General features: G+C 36.2%; 1 protein-coding gene across 1 annotated transcript in view; it reads left to right on the top strand.

The window, feature by feature from the left end:
• VPS13A (vacuolar protein sorting 13 homolog A (S. cerevisiae)) overlaps nucleotides 1-22,817 on the top strand; it is a 147,888-nt gene that overhangs the window by 64,063 nt on the left and 61,008 nt on the right. The window contains 12 exon segments of the mRNA XM_009882747.1: nucleotides 127-262; nucleotides 925-1,019; nucleotides 1,823-1,965; nucleotides 3,287-3,488; nucleotides 3,578-3,692; nucleotides 6,493-6,629; nucleotides 9,921-10,053; nucleotides 10,831-10,948; nucleotides 15,291-15,429; nucleotides 19,013-19,097; nucleotides 20,807-20,979; nucleotides 22,529-22,685. Coding sequence (XP_009881049.1) covers nucleotides 127-262; nucleotides 925-1,019; nucleotides 1,823-1,965; nucleotides 3,287-3,488; nucleotides 3,578-3,692; nucleotides 6,493-6,629; nucleotides 9,921-10,053; nucleotides 10,831-10,948; nucleotides 15,291-15,429; nucleotides 19,013-19,097; nucleotides 20,807-20,979; nucleotides 22,529-22,685 — 1,633 coding nt within the window.

The following is a 22,817-nucleotide window of genomic DNA, read 5'->3' as shown; positions in this document are numbered from 1 at the left end:
TAACATGTTGCCTTTTCAGTGGTTGTCTAATGATGTTTTGATGTGTTAGAGCACGTCTTTTCCTTAGGAAAATGGAAGAAAGAAGCATGAAGAAAATGACTTGTTTGAGTATTTTTTAAATTTCAGGCAACAAAGGCTGGATTAAAAATCTACAGACCAGGAGTAAAACAAGATGATGAAAATTCTGGTGGATGGTTTAGTTGGATATGGAGCTGGTCAGGTGAAAAAAAGGATGAACAAAAACAAGAAGTAAAGGGTTCAAGTATGTTCATTTATTGGTATATTTTTCTGTTATTAAAAATGCCTTATTACAATAACAAGTCCCTAGCAATGGAACTTGAGATTTGTTTAATATTTGGACTATAGGATTATTGACAGTTACATTTTCTCTTAGCCTTTTTTTGCAGATGAAGTTGTTAATTGCATGTTACAGAGGTATCTTACAATTCCTTCCATAGGTCTTTCTGCACTGTCTTCAATTTGTGTTTTCTCCTGCCATGGTTTTTGCATTTGTTTCTGTGGTGTATTGTGTATGGGGATTTGAAGAGTGTACTAGAAAACATTAGCAGTTAATGGAATGTAAACAATTTTACTTCCATTTTTTTATAATTTGGCTATTTCATGCAGTACGTTAGTTTGATTCACTTAAGTACAGGGCGTCTAGTAAAAGCTGTGGAACACAAAGTAAATCAAGAAGGTTGCTTCTATAGTTAGCAAGCTAGGAAACAGAGTAGGTCAGAATAAAAGTTTTAACTACATTTTAAAGCATGCTGTTGGAGACTCAAGACTTTAAAACTCAGGGTTTTTTTACTAATTCAGGAAAATGTTGACAGTATCTACTACCAAGCACTGGAAAGTGTGTAACAGTGTTCTCATTTTTCAGATACCTATATTGAGTTTAACTAATCTCTTGCAATGTGACAGGTCTTGAAGAGCTGATGACATGTGAAGAGAAGGCTAAACTTTATGCAGCAATTGGATATAGTGAAACAGCTGTGGATCCAACCCTTCCGAAATCAGTAAGTCATAACCAACTATGATACCAAACAGTCGGTACATTTATCTACTAATAAAAATCTAAAGATCATAGGAAATCACTTTTAAAATTACTTGAAGCTCTGTCTCCATATTTGAATACTGTTCTGACACTTTTTAATTAAGTTACTACATTCTGGCTTTGTGCAGAACAGAACATCCTTAGATGTAGTTTCAGGAAGGTGGTTATAGAGCTTACTTTGCATGTTAAGTTCAGAATGAAATTTTGCTCCCTCAGGCTAGAATAAAATTGTATAAGTAGTGTATTGTTGTTTAAATTATGAAATGCTTCATATATCCTCTTACGATATTCAGAAACTTTTAAAGAAAGTGCAGTAAGTGATCCACTGGAATCTTAAATATGAGTGATAGTAGATGAGGTAGAGTAGATGAGTATATAAGAAAGGAGGTGATTGAAGGACTGTAGTGGAGAACAACGTTTTTGAACAATTGAGAAATAGTCTGATAAGTCATCTTTATGTGAGATGCCATGCACGGTACAATGGACTGCCTTCCAGCTCTACATCAGAAGCCCTTTATCTCAAAATGTGGTGTAGAGGCATCAAAGACACATGTTTGTAAGCATGGTCTATTCTTACTCTAACCCTGCCTCTTCATAATAACTATTTGGGAGTGACTTTCATACCAGCTGTGATACAAGCTATTTATAACACTAGAAAAATAGTATCAAACTGATATTTGTGGTTTTCATATTTTCATAAATTGTATCAAAATGTATATTAACATATCTTATAATCCACTGTTGTTGATTTTTCTGCATATCTAGTATGAAGCCATGAAGTTCTCTGTGAAGTTACTAAGCATGTCGATATCATTAAGAGAAAACAAGCAAACTCCTGAGCTGGTAGCATTTGCGTTAACTGGCTTGAGCACAGTATTTACCCAACGACCAGGTGCACAAGCAATAAGGTGAACTTTCTCTGTCAAAATGTTTTTGCTCCTCATGAAATGTTGATGATTACTAATAGGCATTTTAAGGCTCTGTTATGATGTTTGCCTTCCATTTCTCACTGTCATTTCTTGTGCAGTTTGGGAGCAGAATCATCCTGCAACTGATGGAAAAAGTGAATGGATACTGTTTCCATGATTATGTTCTCTCCGTCTTCATAATTTTATATGCCAATACAGATTTTCTCCTTTTTTTTTTCAGTTTATCATTATTACATGCAGGCAATCCAGTTGCTAACTTGTTTCTTGCTTTGAAAAGTGACTGTTACTCCTTTTGAAACTTATCTGAGCAAGGTGATCTGGTAACCACTTGTGTACAGGCATTTAACATGATTGGAAAGTTCTTGAGTTTTCAGTTGAGCTTTTAGATTTGCAGAAGAAAGCTGTAAGTGATTATTTTGGCTTTGTTTTGTGCTTTCACAGTAGGTGATGGAAAGCAGTGATATGAAATATTTTATTTCCATTTCAAATGTAATGACATTTACATTTGGAGGGTATCCTTTCTGTTTTAAACCTTGTCCCCTCTATTAGTATAATCTATGTGTGAGTCTTGCTATGTGTGAGTCTTGCTGAGTTTTATGCATAATTTCTTAAAGTTTTTCTTGCCGTTTTTTTTGCTTGTTCCCCTGTGCATTGAAATGGCCCTAATAATGCTATTGTACTGAGAAAAGTGGAAGCAAATGTTACATTTTTACAGTGAAACACTTTCCTTTGAGTGTTGGGAGATAGAGATCTTCAACTGAGAGCTGTTAAAGAGGTGGACAGGGTATTGAAAAACTAAAAATCCAACACCTTAAAAAATACTTCCTCAGAGTAATGAGGCTATTAATCTTCTGCTCCTCTTGTGGTGTTTCTTTTCTTTCTCTGCACTAGAACCCTTCGCTCTCTGCTGTATCTCTGTTCCACAGTATAAACTGTGCCATCTTGTTCCTGAGCTTGTGCTAAAGAATTCCCATTTGCATGTCTCTTCCCTCCCCTGACAACTGTCCTCATGAAAAGTGTATGAAGTGAATAACTGGGATCCCCTTTCTTATTTACTCAAGGGTGGCTAATAGGCACAAAAGGTAACGAAATGGAAAACACTTAGCACATGAATATGTGTATTATATCCTTAGACTAAGCTATTTATATTTGAGGTAGGGTAGAGATATGTTGTTGTTGTGGTTTGGTTTGGTTTTGGTTTGCTTTTTTACTTTCAGCTCATTCCTCATACTCTGATTATCTAGTTGTACCTAGCTAGATGGATATTACATCTGAACATGCTGTTTACGTTTCTCTACAGATTTGAAACAAAAATTACCTCACTTGAAGTTACAGGCATGTCCCGAGGAAAGTGTATACCCTGTCTCCTATCTTCTCGAACAGTCTATTCGGACAAGAGTACCTCACTCTTAAGCATAATGTTTGAGACTAATCCTTTGGATGAGAAAGCTGATCAGAGGCTTCGAATTGAATCCCAGCCACTGGAAATAGTATATGATGCGGTAAATAAATATTTGGATAAGTTACAAAACTTGAAAAATCTTACTTAATAGTGAATTTGCCATGTATCATTTTTGCTTTATTATAACAGATGACAATAAACAGCTTAGTGGATTTCTTCAGGCCTCCTAAAGATGTACATTTAGAGCAATTGACATCAGCAACTCTGATGAAGCTTGAAGAGTTCCGTGAAAAAACATCAACAGGCAAGTGCTGCATGCTTTTCTGATTGCACACTCGGAAGAATTTTAGATTCTAGTAGTATGAAAATACTGTATCTTTCCATATGGAGATGCATGGACACAAGTCATAGCTTTCTAACACAACACCTAAATAAGCTGAATTCTTCAATCGCATTACAAAGTATTTGTTCCAGGTATTGGATAATTTTATGTCTGTATCTTTTCAACTTCAACTTTCTTTTTAAAATACATTCCACACCCTGAGGTAGTATTTCAGTATTTATTCTGTTGTACTCCATACAGAGTTTAAAACAGTTTGTTACTTCCAACTTTTCTGTTTTGTTCATCTGGGTATCTAAAGGTCCATAATGGTTTCACACTCTTTAAAAATGGATATGGAGATACTGGGCCTCTAACAAAACCCTTAAATTCTTTCTAGAGTTGTTGCTTTCCAGGACACTATCTGCCTTTGTGTAGGTGTTTTCCACTTCCTTTATTCCTCAGTGAATGTAGATTTTGATCTTGACTGACTCAGATGAAGTCATATGAACTATATTTATCTCTCTTCCAGTTACCGTTAAAGCCATTCCTCTAGTTTTAATTTCATCCTAGCTTTTTATCTCTAGAGAGCTTACATTTGGAGACATGAATAAAAATGGTGAATGCTTTTAAGACTAACACTGAGATTTGTGGAATTAACTTGTTTCAGTAAGGATGTCTGAGGAGTTCTAGATCTGAGGTGTGTCCAGTGCAGTGTCCTGTGTCTGGCTGTGGGTGGGAGAGGATGCTAAAGAGAAATTTAATATGTAATTTTTTTAAAAAGAAAAAAAATCAATGGGGAGATTTCAAATACAAATTTTTTTAAAAAGGAAAAAAATAATCAGTGAATGGGTTTTTTTAACCTCATTTAAATTTGTAACCTGTTCATCTTTAAATTGAACGTATAAAGAAATGAGTACTCAGTGATAATAAGTGAAAGAAGTTACGGAGAACTCAAGCATAATGTATATTTAATTGATTGCTTTTGTCAAGCTAGTATCAGGAATGAAATCAGGCATCAGTTATATTTCTATTCAGTAGTTCTTCTTTGGCTGAACTGTTAATTAAGGACTAATATCAGATTAACCAGTCAAAGTTAGGTCAATCTACGTGCTTGTCATTTCTATCAAAAACTTCTCTAGAAGTACTGAATATATTGATACCACAGTTCATTCCTGAGATTATTTTGATAAAATTGTTAGATTCAAAATGCTTGGTTTTCTGCTCATTACCACCAAATACTCTGGTTCTGGTCATGATTCGTTTATTTTGAGGAAATATGAAATCACGCTATGGGTCTATTATAATTTAAGCATAGCATTACTTTAGAGGTATACCCAATGACTCTTACCTTCACAAGAATGCGGAGTTGCCCACAGTAATCTGAAAGCCTGTTCCACTCACAAATGAGAAGCTTGATGGACATTTTTCTAAAAGTATGCTGAGCATTGCTTGTAAAATCTTGGCCGAGACTTAGAAAATTACTAGGGGAAGAAGATTTGATCTGCAGAATATACTGTTGCAGGAGACTACACTAGTCTCAGAGGTAGAATAAAAAGATGGAATCATACCAACACAGTTAATATGTTCAGACTTGCAGTTCTTCTTAGGAAAGAATTCTTAACACTTTTCTTTCAAGCATTACAAGATAGCTGGAAAATACTGGGGAACTGTGGACTGCAGAAGTGAAGGAACTTGCTATACCAAAATAGTTACAATTTTTAGCACCACTAAAAGACGTTACAAAAGCGTGGTTCCCTAGAGTTCAATTTATGGACTCAGCTACATTCTGTTTCTATATGAAGGAAAAAATAAATTTTTTCCTGAACTTTGTACATCACTCAAATACAGTTAGGCATTGAAAACTGAAAAAACCTTAGTATTAATGCATGTTATTTTATCTTGTAAATTGTGAAATGGCGTTGTTATCCAGTTCTTCATTGACCAATCTAGCTTTTCTGTAGCAGAACAACCTATGATAATGTTGGAACAGTTTTAATTGCTTTCTTACCAATGTGTGTGTGTTGCAGTGTCATGTTGTCATGTTCGTAATTTATTATCTCTAGTTCTGTGATCATCAGCTTGTCAATATTTATTGGGTCAATATTTAATGGGTTGTGGGGTTGTGGCTGCATTCTAAGGCAGCTTTCAGTGTAGCTTGATGCAGGACCATTCATTCCACTGCAGATGACCAAAAAGTAAAATTTGATATCAGATGTTCTGACAGTCTGAATTTCCCAACTAATTGCTTCATTTTTAAACAGAATTTTTTAAGACCTGATATTTGCTGTTCTTCAGCATCTCGAGGTGGAGATGCTTGTCAGCAGCATCACTGTGAACTTCAGTATTTCAGTAGTAACAACACTAGCAGTTTGGCCAGTGCAGCTGGATACTCCCAGTAAGAACAATTAAATTCTGAATCTACGGAGCACAATGAGTTAACTCAGCAATTGCCAAGTTACAGTATGCATTACAGTTTTTCTCATTTTATCTGTGCTCAGTATGATACTTTTTTGGATTTGCATGTGTTGTGTTCCTGTCTCCACTTGTCCGTTAGCGTTGTTGGCTATCATCATTTCATCCACTTGGTGCTTCTTTGAAGACTGTCTATAATTGTTGGTTCACAAGAAACCTGAAGAATGTATGTATCTGCATTTAAACTTAGTTATCTAGCATTCACAGCTCATTTAAAGTTAGACTTGAATTTCTTTTTATAGCTTCTTTTAATTCCATAGCTTCTGTATAGATTACTTTGTTTATATTTACTAGTTATATTATTTTTCAGGTTTGTTGTATGTTATTGAAACACAGAAAGTGCTTGACCTCAAAATTAACCTCATGGCTTCATACATCATTGTTCCACAAAAAGGATTCTATGAGCGGACGTCAAATTTACTACTTCTGGATCTTGGTAGTCTTAAGGTATGTATTTACCTAATGGAGTAACTTACTGAAAGTAATAGTTCGGCTTTTATGTGATTTCCAGTTTCTTAATTTGTATTTTGTGGTACTGGTTAAGTAAAGGTTCCTCTTGCAGTTTATGCATTGCATATTCATTTTATATTACTTTCCAGTCAGGGCAGAAATTATTGAACTCTTCTCAGTAGATTCTTTGAACCAAAAAGAACTGTTAGAAAATAATCCTCCCCTTGATGCTTTGAACTGCTATGTGGAAAGTGTCTTACATTTTTTTACCTTAGAATATAAAATAGTAGACTTTTACTTCCATGATTAAATGGTCATCTTATTTTTAATATTACTATTATTCTTGTTGTCAATTACCTTTTGGTCAGTCAGTTTGCTTTAAAGTGAGAGAAGTAAACAAGTTGGCGATTTATAAAATAACCTAGATAAAATTAGAGGTATGTTTGAGATACTTCATGAAAGGGAAAAGTCAAAAAGGTAGTTTAATGATGTATTTAAAACTGTAATTTAGCACTGTAAAATAATACAAGAGTGTTTCTACGTATTATTAACAATTTTCTTAGTCATTGGTACACTTGTGTTATTTCGGGACAAATAATCTTGCACGTATACAAGCAATTAATTTTTTTTACTTGTACTATGAGTGAGAATGATTCTGCCACTTGCTATCTGTTTAGATTGCCTTATCTGCTTTTTTAATAAGAATTTGTTTCAAAGCTTAAAATCTTGCTAAAATGAAGTGAGTTTTCTATGTCTGCCACAGGCTGACTTTCTGACCATGTGGGTTTCAGTTAGAATCATTGAATAGTTTGGGTTGGAAGGGACCTTTAAAGGTCATCTAGTCCAACTCCCTGCAGTAAGCAGAGACATCTTCCACTAGATCAGGTTCCTCAGAGCCCCCGTCCAACCTGACCTTGACTGTTTCCAGGAATGAGGCCTCCAAAACTTCTCTAGGCAACCTGTTCCAGTGTCTTACCACCCACGTCATAAAAAAATTTCTCCCTTATATCTAGTCTGAATCTACCCTCTTTTAGTTTAAAATCGTTACCCCTTGTCCTACCGCAATGGGTCCTGCTAAAAAGTCTCTCTCCATCTTTCGGAGAACTTCCTTTATATGTTGAAAGGCCACAGTAAGGTCTCCCCAGAGCCTCCTCTTCTCCAGGCTGAACAACCCCAACTCTCTCAGCCTTTCCTTACAGGAGAGGTGCTCCAGCCCTCTGATGATCTTTGTGGCCCTCCTCTGGACCTGCTCCAACTGGTCCTTGTCCTTCTTATGTTGGGGGCTCCAGAGCTGGATGCAGTACTCCAGGTGGAGTCTCATGAGAGTGGAGTAGAGGGGCAGAATTACCTCCCTCGACCTGCTGGCCACACTTCTTTTGATGCAGCCTGAGATGTGGTTGGCTTTCAGGGCTGCAAGCGCACATTGCTCATGTCCAGCTTTTCATCCACCAGTATCCCCATGTCCTTCTCCTTAGGGCTGCTCTCAATCCCTTCATCCCCCAGCCTGTAGTGATTGATACTGGGGGTTGCCCTGACCCAGGTGCAGGACTGTGCAGTTGGCCTTGTTGAAAAAGATTGTATCAGGTGCTTCAGAAAGTGGAATTACTGAAGAGGGCTATTGTGTAGATATTAAAATAATTTGGATTTGCAGCCAGATCGCTTATTTCAGTGACTAATATGCTGGTCACTTGGAGGCACTTTGTAGAGTTCAGTAATCAATCTGTATGTTGGTTGGGTGCTTGAGATAGCCTCACAGATCTAATGTGGGGGGTGGAAATAGAACAGCCCACCTCCTCTACTCCAGCCATAGGAAATTACTCTCAAAATAATACATAGAAGAATACATTTCAAAATCAAACTCCGGTAAATATGTCTGTGGGATTTTTTTTCTGAAATGGATAAGTAATTGTCATAGTGAATAGGACTCTCTCATTGGTTCCTGTCCTTTAACAGAAATTGCAAAGCGAGATGAAGAAATTGGGCAATACCAAAACAACAAAGTTAGATGCCTCTCAGGATATGAATTCTTTGTTCACACTGAGTGACATATGCTTAAGTGAGATGCAGGTCGTTCATTGAATGAGTATGTTTAGTACAAAACAAATAGTCTTTTTCCCTCAGTTATGTACTGGATGAGGTCAAGCCCCAGGGGGCAAAATGGCTTATGAAATTAAAGCTGTATGTCAATGCAGATACATAAGCAGACTTGATTAAGGTTGCACAGGCAATATTAATTTGGTAATTCTGTATTTTCAATCTGCAAGTTGTTTTTAATGTAAAAGTTGTTATAGTTCGGTAGCACTGGAAAAAGAAATGCTGTTTTAGACACTAGTATTTAAACCTGTTTCACGGTTATGAACCTTATCTTGAATATTATCTGGGTCTGACAAAAGCAGGTATGGATCCAAAATTATTAGACATTTAGGGATAAGGACAGCCACATTTCATTGGAGATGAACTGCGTCTCTGGGCACTGGAACAGGTTTCCCAGAGAGGTTGTTGAGGCCCCATCCCTGGAGGTGTTCAAGGCCAGGCTGGACGTGGCCTTGGGCAACCTGATCTAGGAGGAGGTGTCCCTGCCCATGGCAGGGGGGTTGGAACTCAATGATCTTCAAGGTCCTTTCCAACCTAAACCATTCTATGATTCTGTGAATAGCAGAGAGGGCACATACAAATGTGAAATGTCAAAGTAGTATGGGCGTCCCAAAGCTGAGTCAAAGTGATACTGACTGGATATTAAAGGAAAGACATTGAACATTGGTGATGAATAGTCCAAACCCCCTTTTCCCTTTTACTCTATTTGACTAATACATCACAGGGTAATGCCACAACTAAATTCAATGGGATTCAAAAATAGATTTCATGTTTCTGAGGTGATTAATACAGTAATATTTATATATATATATATATATATAAATAAATAAAACCTGAACAGTTATTCTACTGATTACAAAGGATTTGAGACTTTATACTTTGGGGTACGAGACAGTTATTAAAGGAAATTATTTTGTACAAAATATATTATATAAAACTTCATAGGTTTGAATTCATTTTTTAATTTTGTTTCTTTCCTTGAAGAAGAAATGGAGTTTAATACTCTCCATTTTTTGTTCTGATACAGGCTACTAATTTTAGATATCTCCTCTGCTGTGATATTTGTAAGACTCTGTACCCTTATAATGAGGATTTTAAGTTTAATCTTTTGTCATGGTAGGATCAAGTATTTGTAGCAGTAGCGCTTTGAATATTTTTTAAATTGATTTATGCTTTTTTGTGACTCTTTTTAAGATGGAAAGCAAAAGTCGTTCTGATTTATCAGAACTCAAAGTAGGACAAAGTACTATTGAAGATATAATGTCAAGAGCTTATGACAGTTTTGATGTCCAGCTCAGCAGTATACAGTTACTGTACAGCAAACATGGTAAGTATTCATGAAAGTAATCTTTCTCTATGTGAGTAAAGATATTTTGGTGGTTGTTGTGCCTGTTATATTTTTAACTGAAGCATTGGAGAAACTCATGTTCTAAACTCAGTCCTATGAACGTTACGAGTTTCCAAAACATACCTTTAGGCCTTAGATTCCAATCTTAGCTTTTGCTAAATAGAGAAACTTACAGGAAGTCCGTTATTTTTTAAGACATCTCATTTGATTTGTTGCATAATAAATGTGAGTGTAAGTGGTTTATTTATGGTATTTTCTTTCAGTGCCTTTTCTTTGCTTCCCTCCAAATTTAAAGCTAAATCCATAAGTAGTGGTAGGTTTGATAACTTTGTGAGAGTAAAGAAAGAATCAGAATCCCTGATTGAAGGAAACTTTTACTAGTAGTTTGGGAACTAACAATGTAGAAAGAGTCAGAACCAGAGAAGTCTTAAGCACTTAATCCTTAACTCTCTGGCTCCAGAGGGGAATCCAGAGCCTAAATGCCCAGTACCATGCATGTTAAGAATTGGACCCTTAGAATTCTACAGCATTGATGGGGTAGTTGTTTAGATGTGAACAGTAGAAATTATTAAGTAGTCTTTTATGTCTGAAGTTTGGATCTTGTATAATACGTATTGATAGAGCTGTAAAAGAGATTGTCACCTGAATTTTTAACAATATATACTAACTAATATCAGTTGCTTTAATTCTGTGATACGTGTAACGAGAAGGGATCTCTTCCAATGTTTAAAGCATAGGTTTTCTTTGCTTTTCTAGATGAGAACTGGCAGGAGGCTCGGAAGCTGAAATATTCATCCCAACATATCTTGCAGCCCTTGGATGTAAAAGTGGAATTTAGCAGGGCTATGGTTGTTACAGATGCAAGAATGCCCAAGTATGTGTTTTTTCCTGTTTTGAAATTTTATGGTAAATTACTTTTTTAGGGAAAAAAAAAAAAAAAAGAAAAAATCAAGGATCTAATTATGTTTGTGCTGTTTTACATTGGCCATGTGTGAATCTTGGAAGTAAAACACCTTCATCAAGAAAAATAGAGATTAAGAATAATTAAGAATAATTATATTATTATAAAATAAGTATGCGTAATATATGTAAAGATTTTTATTAAAGATATTAATACCTTTTCTAATTAGGTCTTTCTAATAGCTACAGTTCAATTCTCATTGGAAATACTGACGAGAAAAAAATCTGAATTTACAAAGTCGCATGTATAAACATCACAAAAATATTCTGCAAAGTAATGTGCTGTCATACTCCCTCTCTTTCACTTAGGTTACTCGTTTGTTTACCTACTAGAGATCACTTTTTGGGGAAACAATTCTTAATTCAGTCAATTTGCACTTAGACATATTTAGCAAAAAACCTATTGGTCACGGAAATTGTACTCAATTGAAAGAAAATGTATGTTGTTATTAATGGTGAAACTTTGATCTTAAAGATCACTGCATCAAAGTGGCAAAGATTAACTCTGCATGTATTTTGGAAAGCACGTCTTCGCTATTGTCTGATAAGGGCACTACTACCTAAAAAAATCTGATCAGTTTTGAAGTACTTGCAAACCAGCACATCAATGCATTATGAGGTAATTTGGTTTATGAAGTCATTAATAAGAATCATATTCTTACGCTACAGCAAGCTAGTATATGCTTATTTCATTCTTAACACTGTTGGAAATTCAGATTTTAGCTAGGCACTTCAGAAAATTAATGGTGTAAAAATAGACCTGGGCTATTGCAGAAAATTGTTTAGTACAATCCGCAAGAGGCAATTTCTGAAAGAAAAGGACAACAAACAACTTAGGATTTGCTTAGTCAGAAAAAAACCCCGAAAAGTAATGTACTTCCCTGGTGCCGTGTTGTATGAATGCAGATCAGTGATTGCATGGTATAATAGTGCCACCTTCTGGAGAGCTGGGAGGCCAGGTTCTGAATTTCGATGCTTGATTTTACAAAACATCTTATTATTTCCCTCCTTACTTTTTCTCTGTTTGGTGGAGAAGTTGAGATAAGGGAAATACAACTCACAGGAATCTGTCTTTTTATGTCCAAAAGTCCAGGGAGGCAAGGTGAGATTTCATTTCTATGGTCATATATAGAATGTCATTTTAATATAGATTTGTAATTGACATCTCTCCAAGTTATGCTAGTATAACCTGGATTAGGGAGTGTTTACTCTTAATGAGAACACCTGTTGCGGTATTGGAGTACTGCCTGTTGGTGTTGGCTATCAACTGTGCTTCTCCTTTTGGCAGTTTCTGTGTCTAGACTGATTCAGGGAAATTTTTTCCTAATGGAAATTATTTCCGTATTCGGAATTCTCATGCAGTCACTTACTTGACAGTAAATAGTTTCTTCCCGTGTTTAGAAATTTGCAAATTTTTCTTCTACTGAGATAGTAATATTTCTTGGAGATCAGCTGCTGTGTCTTCCTGAGTACCTGCACTGTCTACAACCATTAGGAATGCCATGGACAGTAGTTTGGTACTAGATAAGTGTATACCACACTGAGTTACTAATCATAGCTAATAGTCTAACCTGCACCAAGAGCAGGTAACCATTGCAAATCTAGCATGTTGATACCATGACTCAACAACAGCTGAACTTGTTAATTTTGTACCTGGTTCAGTCTCCAAATGCTTCCAGTGTGTATTCTGCAGATGGTATTACAATATACTAGAGTCATCTACCAGTCTTGAAATAACTGGTACAGCAGCTTTTAACTTATGGTGGAGGTCGGACCTTTTCTTTAAGGGCTTGCTGATCTTCCTGCTTGCTTTTTGCTCTTCAAAAGTCTGAAGTCTGAAAATCATGAACTTCTTTATAGTAAATATCTGGTTAGGATCACATGATAAATTTTTACGTTTGGTTATATATCTCCCAAATCAGTAAAAACTACAAATGTTCCATTTGCTGTTCGTCTCTAGCTTTTGACTACTGAAACTCATCAATACCATCAGTATCAATATAGCTTCAAATACCAAATCTCTTGTTATCACTGCATAATCTTTTTGTTTCGAAGAATGATCAGTTAGAGTTTATGTACAAATATTTAGGCCTGTGTGATCTCTATATGACATCATGCAGAAATGATAAAAATGAACTGATCACTTTGCTGACACAAAAAATCCCCTAAACTGTAAATTTCAGTAATTATAGTTGAATAGAGGGTATTAAGCATCAGTATTGCTTACGTCAATTACGCATATACGAATGTATTTTTAGTATACATGTAGCTGTTCCTTTATATTCCAAATTTTATAAGTATACTTGCATATAAAGCCAGCATTGTCTTTTTCCTGAAGTTTTTTTTATTAACGTTTGGAACTGTGCTGTGGAACAGCATAGTTTTGTTGAGAAAGGTGAGTGGAAAAATGTTTGTTCTACAGCAAAAACTAGTACCAAAATTACTTTGTTTACCGTAGTAGAATTTTATGAATGAGTCCCTTAGTTTGGAGGGCACTTATTTTACTTTGTTATCCAAAAAGCAGGTAACCAGGTGTCTATATATATATATATTTTTTTTTTTTTTTACTCTTTGATGTTTGTAATTCCTTGAGTGAGCATCAAATCCAGTTGAATTCCTAGTGATTTTGTTGTTCAAAACCAATAGTGAATTTACCAGGACTTTGTGCTGGCTTTGTTTAAGAAGGCACATTTCTTTACTGCTGCCTTGAAGAGAGTACTAATTTATGTAATTTTCGTTCCTTCAAGACAACTGTACCAAGGGCCTTTCCCTGCTGTCTTATGTTTTCATCAGTATTTTCATTTCCTAACCCTTAAAATAGGTTTTCACTCTGTGGTTGGATCTGAGTATCTGCCTTTCTCTCATTTCTGGTAATAGGATGCGGTGCTCGTTACAGTTTCTGTCACTTCACATTTGGCAGCAGTAATATGATTCTGTAGTTTTCTACAGTGTTTGGGGCTTTTTTATGTTTGTTTTATCCTGTGGTATGATTCCCCTGTTTTCTGAAGGAGGTGTCTGGGAGTCTGTCATCTGGTTTTTGAAGGTGTATGAAACCAGTATTAGGATACCAATATTAAGACCGTCCTTCCATATAATAGTGTTCACTAAAAAAAGAGAAACAAACCAAATTCCAATTTAAAGGAATGTACTTATTTGCAGCTTTGTGAATTGCATCCTTAACATTTCCTTCTCTCTAAATATAACCCGTCTGAATGTGGAAGAAGTTGCTGCATAGATTTCTTCATCATTTGAAGTACTTAGCTCCTTCATGCTGCAGTCTTTACAAATATGGAATAATTGTATTCTACTTCCAGAAGTTCTCTGAACCTTAAAAGCTCTTGTTAAGAGCAGTGTAAGTGAGCCTGGGATTATTATAATTCTGTTCCTTGAACCCCACATGTTAAGCATCTGCTGCTGCCCATTGTTTGAGACCGTTGGCTTATTGAACAGACCTCTTCATCTGTTCTAACTAGGTGTTGTAATAAAAGCATAACAGTGTTATTGGATCCAGTTTTCTGCTTCTGTTCTGCTCAGTTCAGTGAGAAACTGGGATGGAGGTTTAGGTCTTAGGTTACTGTCTACGTTTGAAGTGATTCTACTTTTTTGGCCAAAGTCTATTCAAACAGGCTTAAAATATGTTTTACTGCTTTCAATTTTAAAGACTGTTGTTTTATTCTTTTATGTCCTTTATAGCTATGCCATTTATTTCTTTGTTAAATATCTAGACTACTGTTAGAGCCAGCTTAAATATACATAACATCTAGGAAGTATTTTGTATACTTTGCTTGAAGTTTTGGGCTGTAAACATTCTTATGCACACCCCCTCTCTGCGCCCCCCGCTTCTTCTGTAAAATACTGTGTAAAGGCTCAGTTAATGTGATTTATTACAAGCAATTAAATTAAATATACAAACAAGAGGAAACAATTTCTGATTGTGAGGAAAATATGCTTTATGCAGCCAAATCAGAAGTGGTTATTAGCATTATTTGCAGTCCTGAGCTGCAAGATACTGTATCAAATGGAAATTTAAATTACATTAATAACTGAGTATTTGCTGGTTAAGTAACTCTTCTGTGTACAGCAGACATTACATATGTGTGCACACACCCACACATATCTGTATATATGTATAAAAAACATGCAATGGTTAGATGAGTGATTTTCTGACCAGGAAGACTTGTGTGGTTTTCAGAAGAAAATTAATGTAAAGTTTGAATGAAATAGTTTTAAGATAACTGTGATTGTTTACAAAACAGGTTCAAACTGTCTGGACAGCTGCCTTTACTTTCTATCCAAATATCAGACCAGAAACTGACAAGTATCTTGGAGCTCATTGATAGCATTCCTAAGCCAGAAAGTGCTCCTGCTACCAGTTCTCCTCCAAAAATAACTGAGGTAAGGTTTTTAAAAAATGTTTCATTAATAATTATCAGAAAGGTACCTTCCTGCTGTTAACATTGCAGTTTTGAAAGGAGCATGCGAAAGTAGAGAATAAGAATTTACTTAGTATCTCTTGAAAAACCTAGCTAATTCTCTAAAGCTATAGAAATTTTTCTTGTTATTTAGTCAGTTTATTGTGATCTTCAGCCAATAATTATGAAATAGTTGTCCAGTGGTTGAATTTAAAATAAAAAAAACCCCAAACTTTTACTGCTCTGGGCATTACTTTGTGGTTTATATTAGTCTTTATTAACAAACATACTCACTTTGGTGAGGATTAGTTTAATTGTACCTTCAAATTTACACACATATCAGAGTGCTGCGGAGTTTGGGTTCAGCTGTTTTGTTTAGTGAAGAAAAGGTTGGAACCTTGGAATTTTTAAAGTTGAAGTATTATGTGTATCTTAGGAGTTTAACTTTCAAAAACAAAACAAAAATTACCCACTGTCTGTGGCTAATGTCGGCTAAATAAGTGCCTGCCTGGCAAAAGAGGCAGCTTCATTTCAGCTGGCTTCACTGCTCTTCCCAGATTTTCTTTATTCAGTTATATATATCATACCTAAGTGGGTGGCAGTTCTACCTTGCATTTCTAAGGTTTAGGAGTGTGGAGTGAGCTCTCTTCCCACTTCCTTAGTGGAAATGGTTCAGGCCACTGTTTTATGTGTTCTTCGGGACAAAGGATTGTGACTTTCTTGTTACTATTCCTGAAAAGTATGTTTTGCCTTTTGATATGAGCTGTTTTTAACAAAACCGGGAAATGAACTCTGAATTGCTAATTTCTAACATTGCTTTAGTCTGTGTGATGTGGCTATGTTTTATATGTCTTTAAAGCAGTCCTATCATATAATCATATGTGAAATCTCCAGGTCAGAGTCTCTGGTTTGTGCAACTAATCACACTTTTTTCAAGAACAAGTGATGGGATTTTAGTCTTACATAAATAAAATGTGCACATGTAAGACGATTATCCTGTACTTTTTAACACTGACTATACTTGAATTATAGAATTCAAATATTACATTTAAAATATTTTAAATGTGCTTAGTATCACCTGTACATTACTTGTGATGTACAAGATGAGGTGAGGAAAGACTGTTTAGCTGGTGTGACTGTATTTGCATTATATGCAGCATCCATATCAAAACCTATAGTTAAATGTGTCTGCTCAAGCTTCCATCTACTGCAAAGCCTGACAGGCTCTAATTGCTGGTATTAATTTTAGTTAATTTGGGTGGATTCCCTGCTTTGGTGGTGGCAGATACACTCCCATGCTTTCGTCCTTGTAGCTGATGCTCTTCTGAGGTTTATTGCCATCACATCACTTCTGAACTGAAAAGGATGTGAAATCCATTTTCAGAGCTCTGCATGTGAACTTTGTTATCTACATTTTGAGGTAGTGGAGGAATTGTTCTTGGGCTGTGCAAACTGAAGATTCTTAAGAACAGATCCTTCTAGGTTTTTACACCCTGCACTTTCCTGTACTTTAGTACAAGAATGCTGTCCGCTTCAGTGTGGAAGGCTTTATTTCTCTTGATTTGGTACTGTGAACTTAAGTATCACAGTTTCTTCTCCTTGTCTTCTTAGAACATGAAAGTGTTAGAGGTGAGACACTTTGAGTTACAAGACTCTTAAGAGACTTGGTGTATATATCACTCATGGACATGGACATATTCAGTAAAGTCAAATTATGTAGAAACTATTGAAATGTGAAGGGTGAGATGAAAAAGGGAGCCTTGGAAACAAAGTTCAAAGATGAATGTTTCTTTGTTGCCATAATACTTAGATTTCTGTGAGATACTAGGAGTTATTCAATAATTGTCTGAGACTGGGCTTTGAAAGTAGCAATGCTGGAGGGAGGGGGTGAGTGGAGATAAGGACTACTGTCATCCAAGCAGTCCTAAGCCAAAGTCATGCAAGAAGAATGGGCATGCAGGCAACTCACATGTCTCTCCTTACTTTAGTACTCAGTGCAAGGCATGTATATAGTAAATAAGTAAGTGGAACATGCAGATGAGGATTCTTTAGAAACTCAAACCACCGAGACTACTTTCTGAGACGTGGTGGGAAATCTGACTTTGCGTAAACCATTTGGTTACCTTCACTAAGAGAATTTATTCTATCACATGTGATACCACACGGAGTGAGGATTCTTGTCCTTTTGTCCACTCTAGTGGCAAAACAGTGACTTTTCACACATTTTCAATTCCTTCTCTGGGTTATGCATAACTGCATCTCACAATTAAAGACTCTACTAGCATCAGTTTTTCTGGGTATGTGAAGAAATGAGATTCAACCAAGCCAAGTGCCGTGTCCTGCACTTGGATCGCAACAGCCCCATGCAGCACTATGGGCTTGTGGAAGAATGGCTGGAAAGCTGCCTGGCAAAAAAGGACATGGGGGTTGTTGGTCAACAGCCAGCTGAATGTGAACCAGCAGTGTGCCCAGGTGGCCAAGAAGGCCAATAGTATCCTGGCTAGTATCAGAAACAGTGTGGCCAGCAGGACTGGCGAAGTGATTTTTCCCTTGTACTCAGCACTGGTGAGGCCCCACCTTGAATACTGTGTTCAGTTTTGGGCCCCTCACTCCAAGAAAGACATTGAGGTGCTGGAGCACGTCCAGAGAAGGGTAATGAAGCTGGTGAGGGGTCTGGAGACCAAGTGTTATGAGGAGCGGCTGAGGGAACTGGAACTGTTTAGCCTGGAGAAGAGTAGGCTGAGGGGAGACCTTATCGCTCTTTACAACCACCTGAAGGGAGGTTGTAGTGAGGTGGGTGTTGGTCTCTTCTCCCATGTAACAAGCCGTAGGACAAGAGGAAATGGCCTCAAGTTACGCCAGGGAAGGTTTAGATTGGATAGTAAAAATTTCTTCACCAAAAGGGTTGTCAAGCATTGGAACAGGCTGCCCAGGGTGGAGTCACCATCCCTGGAGGTGATTAACAGATGTATAGATGTGGTGCTTAGGGACATGGTTTAGTGGTGGACCTGGTAGTGTTAGGTTAAGGGTTGGACTTGATCATCCTTAAGGCTCTTTTCCAACCTAAATGATTCTATGATTCTATGAAATTTAGAAACAATTCTGTCTATTCTAATGTTTTCTCTAGTTCTGTTTTCTTTTTTTCCCACCTGCCACCAGTATCGTGTGATTTTTATAAAGAACAGTTGATCTTTTACTGTTCTCTGTAGTTGCCACACTGTAGTCCTGTGAGGGACTACTTTTTGTCTTTTCTGAGTTTTTCATATGATGTGCTGTTTCTGTCCATCTCTTGATCTGTGAAGTTGGATGTTTGAGCCTTTTCACGTTTCCTGATGTATTCTATCTATAGCTAGATGAATGTGCAGTACCTGCTGCTTTTATGTGATTTATGCCTCATTTCTCCTCATGCTTTTAATTTTAGTAATGTGTTTAACTGTAATGATTTGCACTTAAAAAAAAAAAAAAGACCAATTTCCTTAAGTTGTAAAACTTCCATGCGGCATATGTGATGCAATAGCATGACCAATGAATTAAATCGAAAAATGTTATGGTGTTTCCTGTTTCAGGCTGCAATATCCCCTGTGCTCTCAGCACCACATTTGTCACAAGGTGTGTTTCCTGTTCTGGATCTTCATTCATTTGCTGAGTCAGGTAATATAATCTATTTTAAAGTCTGATTTAATAAACAGGTCAAGTCAAGCTTTGAAGTTCATTTAATTAATTTGTTTCTCTTGGAGTAAGTGGCTTTGTTTCAAGTTCTTGAAGGTTGAGTAGTGTTATATTCTGTGCAGCTTATTATAATTCATTCTGTACAAAATATTTGTGTGTTTTCTCATAGCAGTAAAATTCTGTATGCTTGTTCTTGCTGTTCCCTTTCTGAAGGCAAAGCAATAAAATGTTTGTTTGGTAGGATGGGTTTGTTTATTTTCCTGAAGTAGTATGTATGTCATTTTTTACTTCAGTATGTACTTAAGTCCTCTGATGATGGTTTTAATTGTTTTCTTCTGTTTTCTTCTACTTAGCTGGATTTACTTAAATTACAAAACACTGAAATGATGACTGTTAGAAACTACTGTGTTGTTATAAGCATAATTTCGACTTCTGCAGGATCAGGATCAAACAGAATCAAACTGGTCATGTTTAATACTGCCTTGCTGTTCAAACAGCTAGATTATAACGTTCCATCTAGTAGTCACATTTGAAAAAATAATCAAATATATCAATGTTATTTCAATGTCAATCACCTTTGTCATGCCAAAACACTCAACTGGAGAAATAGAGGATATTTTTTCTTCTCTGAGTTAATGATATATGGGGCTTGCAAACACTAACGAAATTATCAGCAAAGTTAATATTTATGTCTACTGTATCACTTTAAATTCAGTGTGTGTACAGTATGTCTAGAAATACGTATCTGTGCATCTACATCTATTTTTCACATGAGTGCCTTTAAGTCCCCAAAGGTAGAGAGAAAGTGTCTTTCAATTCTTAAAAATTAGAGTGAGATGGGAGCAATAAATTTGAGAAAGTAATAACTAGATTTAGATTGAATCAAGTTTGGTTTTTAATTTAGAATGAATCATAGAATCATAGAATGGTTTAGATTGGAAAGGACCTTGAAGATCGAGTTCCAACAAGTTTATACAATATATACAGCTGTACAGTCATTTTAAGTGGTTAATGTTATTTCTCTGTCCTCACCCCCCAGACTCAAGTGTGCTTTTAAACCTTAGAAAATACCTCTTAATGTCATGTGTTTGGTTTTGTCAGAAGAAGGATACCTCTTCCACAGTTACCTTTAACTTCATTGTTTATGGGGTTTAGGTGAAGGGAAAGAACCTCATAAGATGGTGCAATCTATTTGCTTTGGTTACATTTCAGTAATGATGTCAGGTGGATTAAAGGCTTGATAGTCCTTAGGAGTCTCTCCTGAAATGGGAGATCCTTAGCAGGGAGAGATCCAGAGTAGTGCCACTGATAGTGAGGCAAAGGCTTCTGGACGGTCAGCAGCAGTCAGACCAGCAAAAGAGTTAAGTACACGCTGAAGGCAAGATGAGCCACAGTCTATGCTGTCTTTTGCACAGCAAATAGTGAGACAATGCTGACTGAGTTAGTTGGTGAGAACTGATTTGTGATGATGTGATAGAGGGAGCAGTAGGTGGATTGAAAAGTTGTGGAGGCAGGAACGGAGATAATTGTACAAATAGACTTTGTTGGTTGCTAATTATCAGCTAGGTAATCTTCCCATACTTCTACATTTAAGTTTTTATAGATGCAGACATAAAAATTCTGGGTCATAGTGCTACAAAATACTGGCTTTCTAAAATTTATATATAATGTTGTTGTGAATTAATCCTTAGAATCAGAAGAAGAATTTTATGATGCTCTAAGCAGTCCTGTAGAAGACATGCCATTTTTTGAAGCCCCATCTGGTACACTCAAGCGAGCTAGCAGTACAAGGCGAAAAAAACTACGTAAACAAGAATCTTTGAAAAATATGACAGAATTCCAGCTAACATTTGAAGTAGCTGAGGTAAAGTGAATTATTTTTTTTTAAATTTCTCTGAAGCACATCCGAACTGTAGTTTGTCCCTTTTGTTGTGTTCATGATCCATGGCTACAGAAGTATTGATTCCCCATTTCTTGCTGAAACTATTCTGTAGAGTTTTTTTCCAAGTCATAGTTTACTTCTACATCCTTGTCATCACTGAAATGCTTTGATTTATACACTTTATTACCTTATTTCCCAACTTATCACTAAATTTCCTTTACCTAACTATCACTCAAAAATCAGATTATGTGTTTGTTTTGGCTTAAGGTGTAGGTTTTGACATCTTTTTTCCAGATACTGCTGCAGTCACTGGGAAAACGTCATTAATCTTTCATCTTGTAACAAGCACCCTATTTTTCCACTGCACTTTTTCCCAGACTCTGTGGGCCTCACATGTAAATCTGTAACATGTTCACTATGAGGTGTTTTACGTGTTATTCTTGCTGTATCAGACAGGGGGGCTGCAGGGTGGGTGGGGAGGGGAAGAGTATTTTACCCAAATGCAAGATGCTGTTTCTGACTGCATCAGTTGGTCTAGTAAAAGAGGAGGCCACTTACCCCTGTCGTTACCTTTATGGCTATGACAGTGTTACTGCTGCTACTCACTGTGTAACTTTACAAATAAACCATACAAATTCAGTTAATTTTACAAATTCTGTTTTAGGGTAGGGCTTACAGAACGACTTCAGCGCCTCATAACTGGCTTGCTACGTATCTTACTATATACTACACCTTACAGAAAAAAACATAAACAAATAAAATTGAAATGTACTGGTTTTTATGTGATGACAAAACCTTAAGAACTACTAGTCTAAAGATAGATGCTGCATTATACGTTTTTCTCTAACAGAAACTATCTTACAATCTATAAGAAAAAAATAAAATTGAGAATCTATTAAGAGTCGCCATCTCTGAGTTTGTTGGCTTTGTAGTTTAAAATTACTTATTTGGTTTGGTTTTGATTTTCCCTATTTGTAGAGAGCATTATGTGGAAAGGAAGAGTACGTATCATTGTTTTGCTTTGGTTGTGAAAGACAGATAACAGCAGCTCAGCTAGGTATTTATTTAACAACATCTTTCTCATTCATGGGTGAAAAAGTAGGAAATCCTCTTGCCTGATATTCAGCTTGGGAATCTAACTCTTACCGGGAGAGTTCAAAAAAATTCCAGTGAAAGCAGTAAACTCTTTATGCTGACTGAAAATTTGGTTTCGTCTGGGCTGAATATTACTAAATGCCTTACAAAATCCTTATAAAATAAATTAGTTTATGTAAGCGTAACTTCGATATTACATACGTGCATGTTTGCAGTTTTGGTTAAAATATCAGCAGACAGTGTTCTAGCAATTTTGCTTATTGAACTGTTTATTTTTTCCAGTGCATTTGCTGTATAAAGTTAAATGATCGATACACATTAACCAGTAAATTGTATGTAAATATATAATCCTATATAAAAACTAAGAGGATAATCCCCTACCTTTTTTTTCTGTGTTTTTTTTTTTGTTGTTTGTTTGTTCGGTTGGATTTTTTAGGTCTTAATTAAATTATGCCGTCTTACTGGTAATACTGAGACACCTGTGCTGCAGCTTGATATTGTAGGCTTAGGCACTGAACTTAAATTAAGAACATTTGACATGACTGCAAATGCTTTCCTTCGTGAAGTTTGTCTGCTGTGCCCAGAGTATATGGGTAAGTATCTGTAGTCTGATGAAAAAATTATGTGCAGATAACACTGGATTTGTCTTCAGAAAGCCTGTAGTGCTTTCTTTTGTCAACTGAGGAAGATTTGCTTCCTAAATTGATTTTTTTTTTTGGGGGGGG

The sequence above is a fragment of the Charadrius vociferus genome, unplaced genomic scaffold (genome assembly GCF_000708025.1).
Source record: "Charadrius vociferus isolate BGI_N301 unplaced genomic scaffold, ASM70802v2 scaffold560, whole genome shotgun sequence".
Lineage (NCBI taxonomy): Eukaryota > Metazoa > Chordata > Aves > Charadriiformes > Charadriidae > Charadrius > Charadrius vociferus.
Note: the sequence above shows the minus strand (reverse complement) of the source record. Positions and strands in the feature narration are given on the sequence as shown.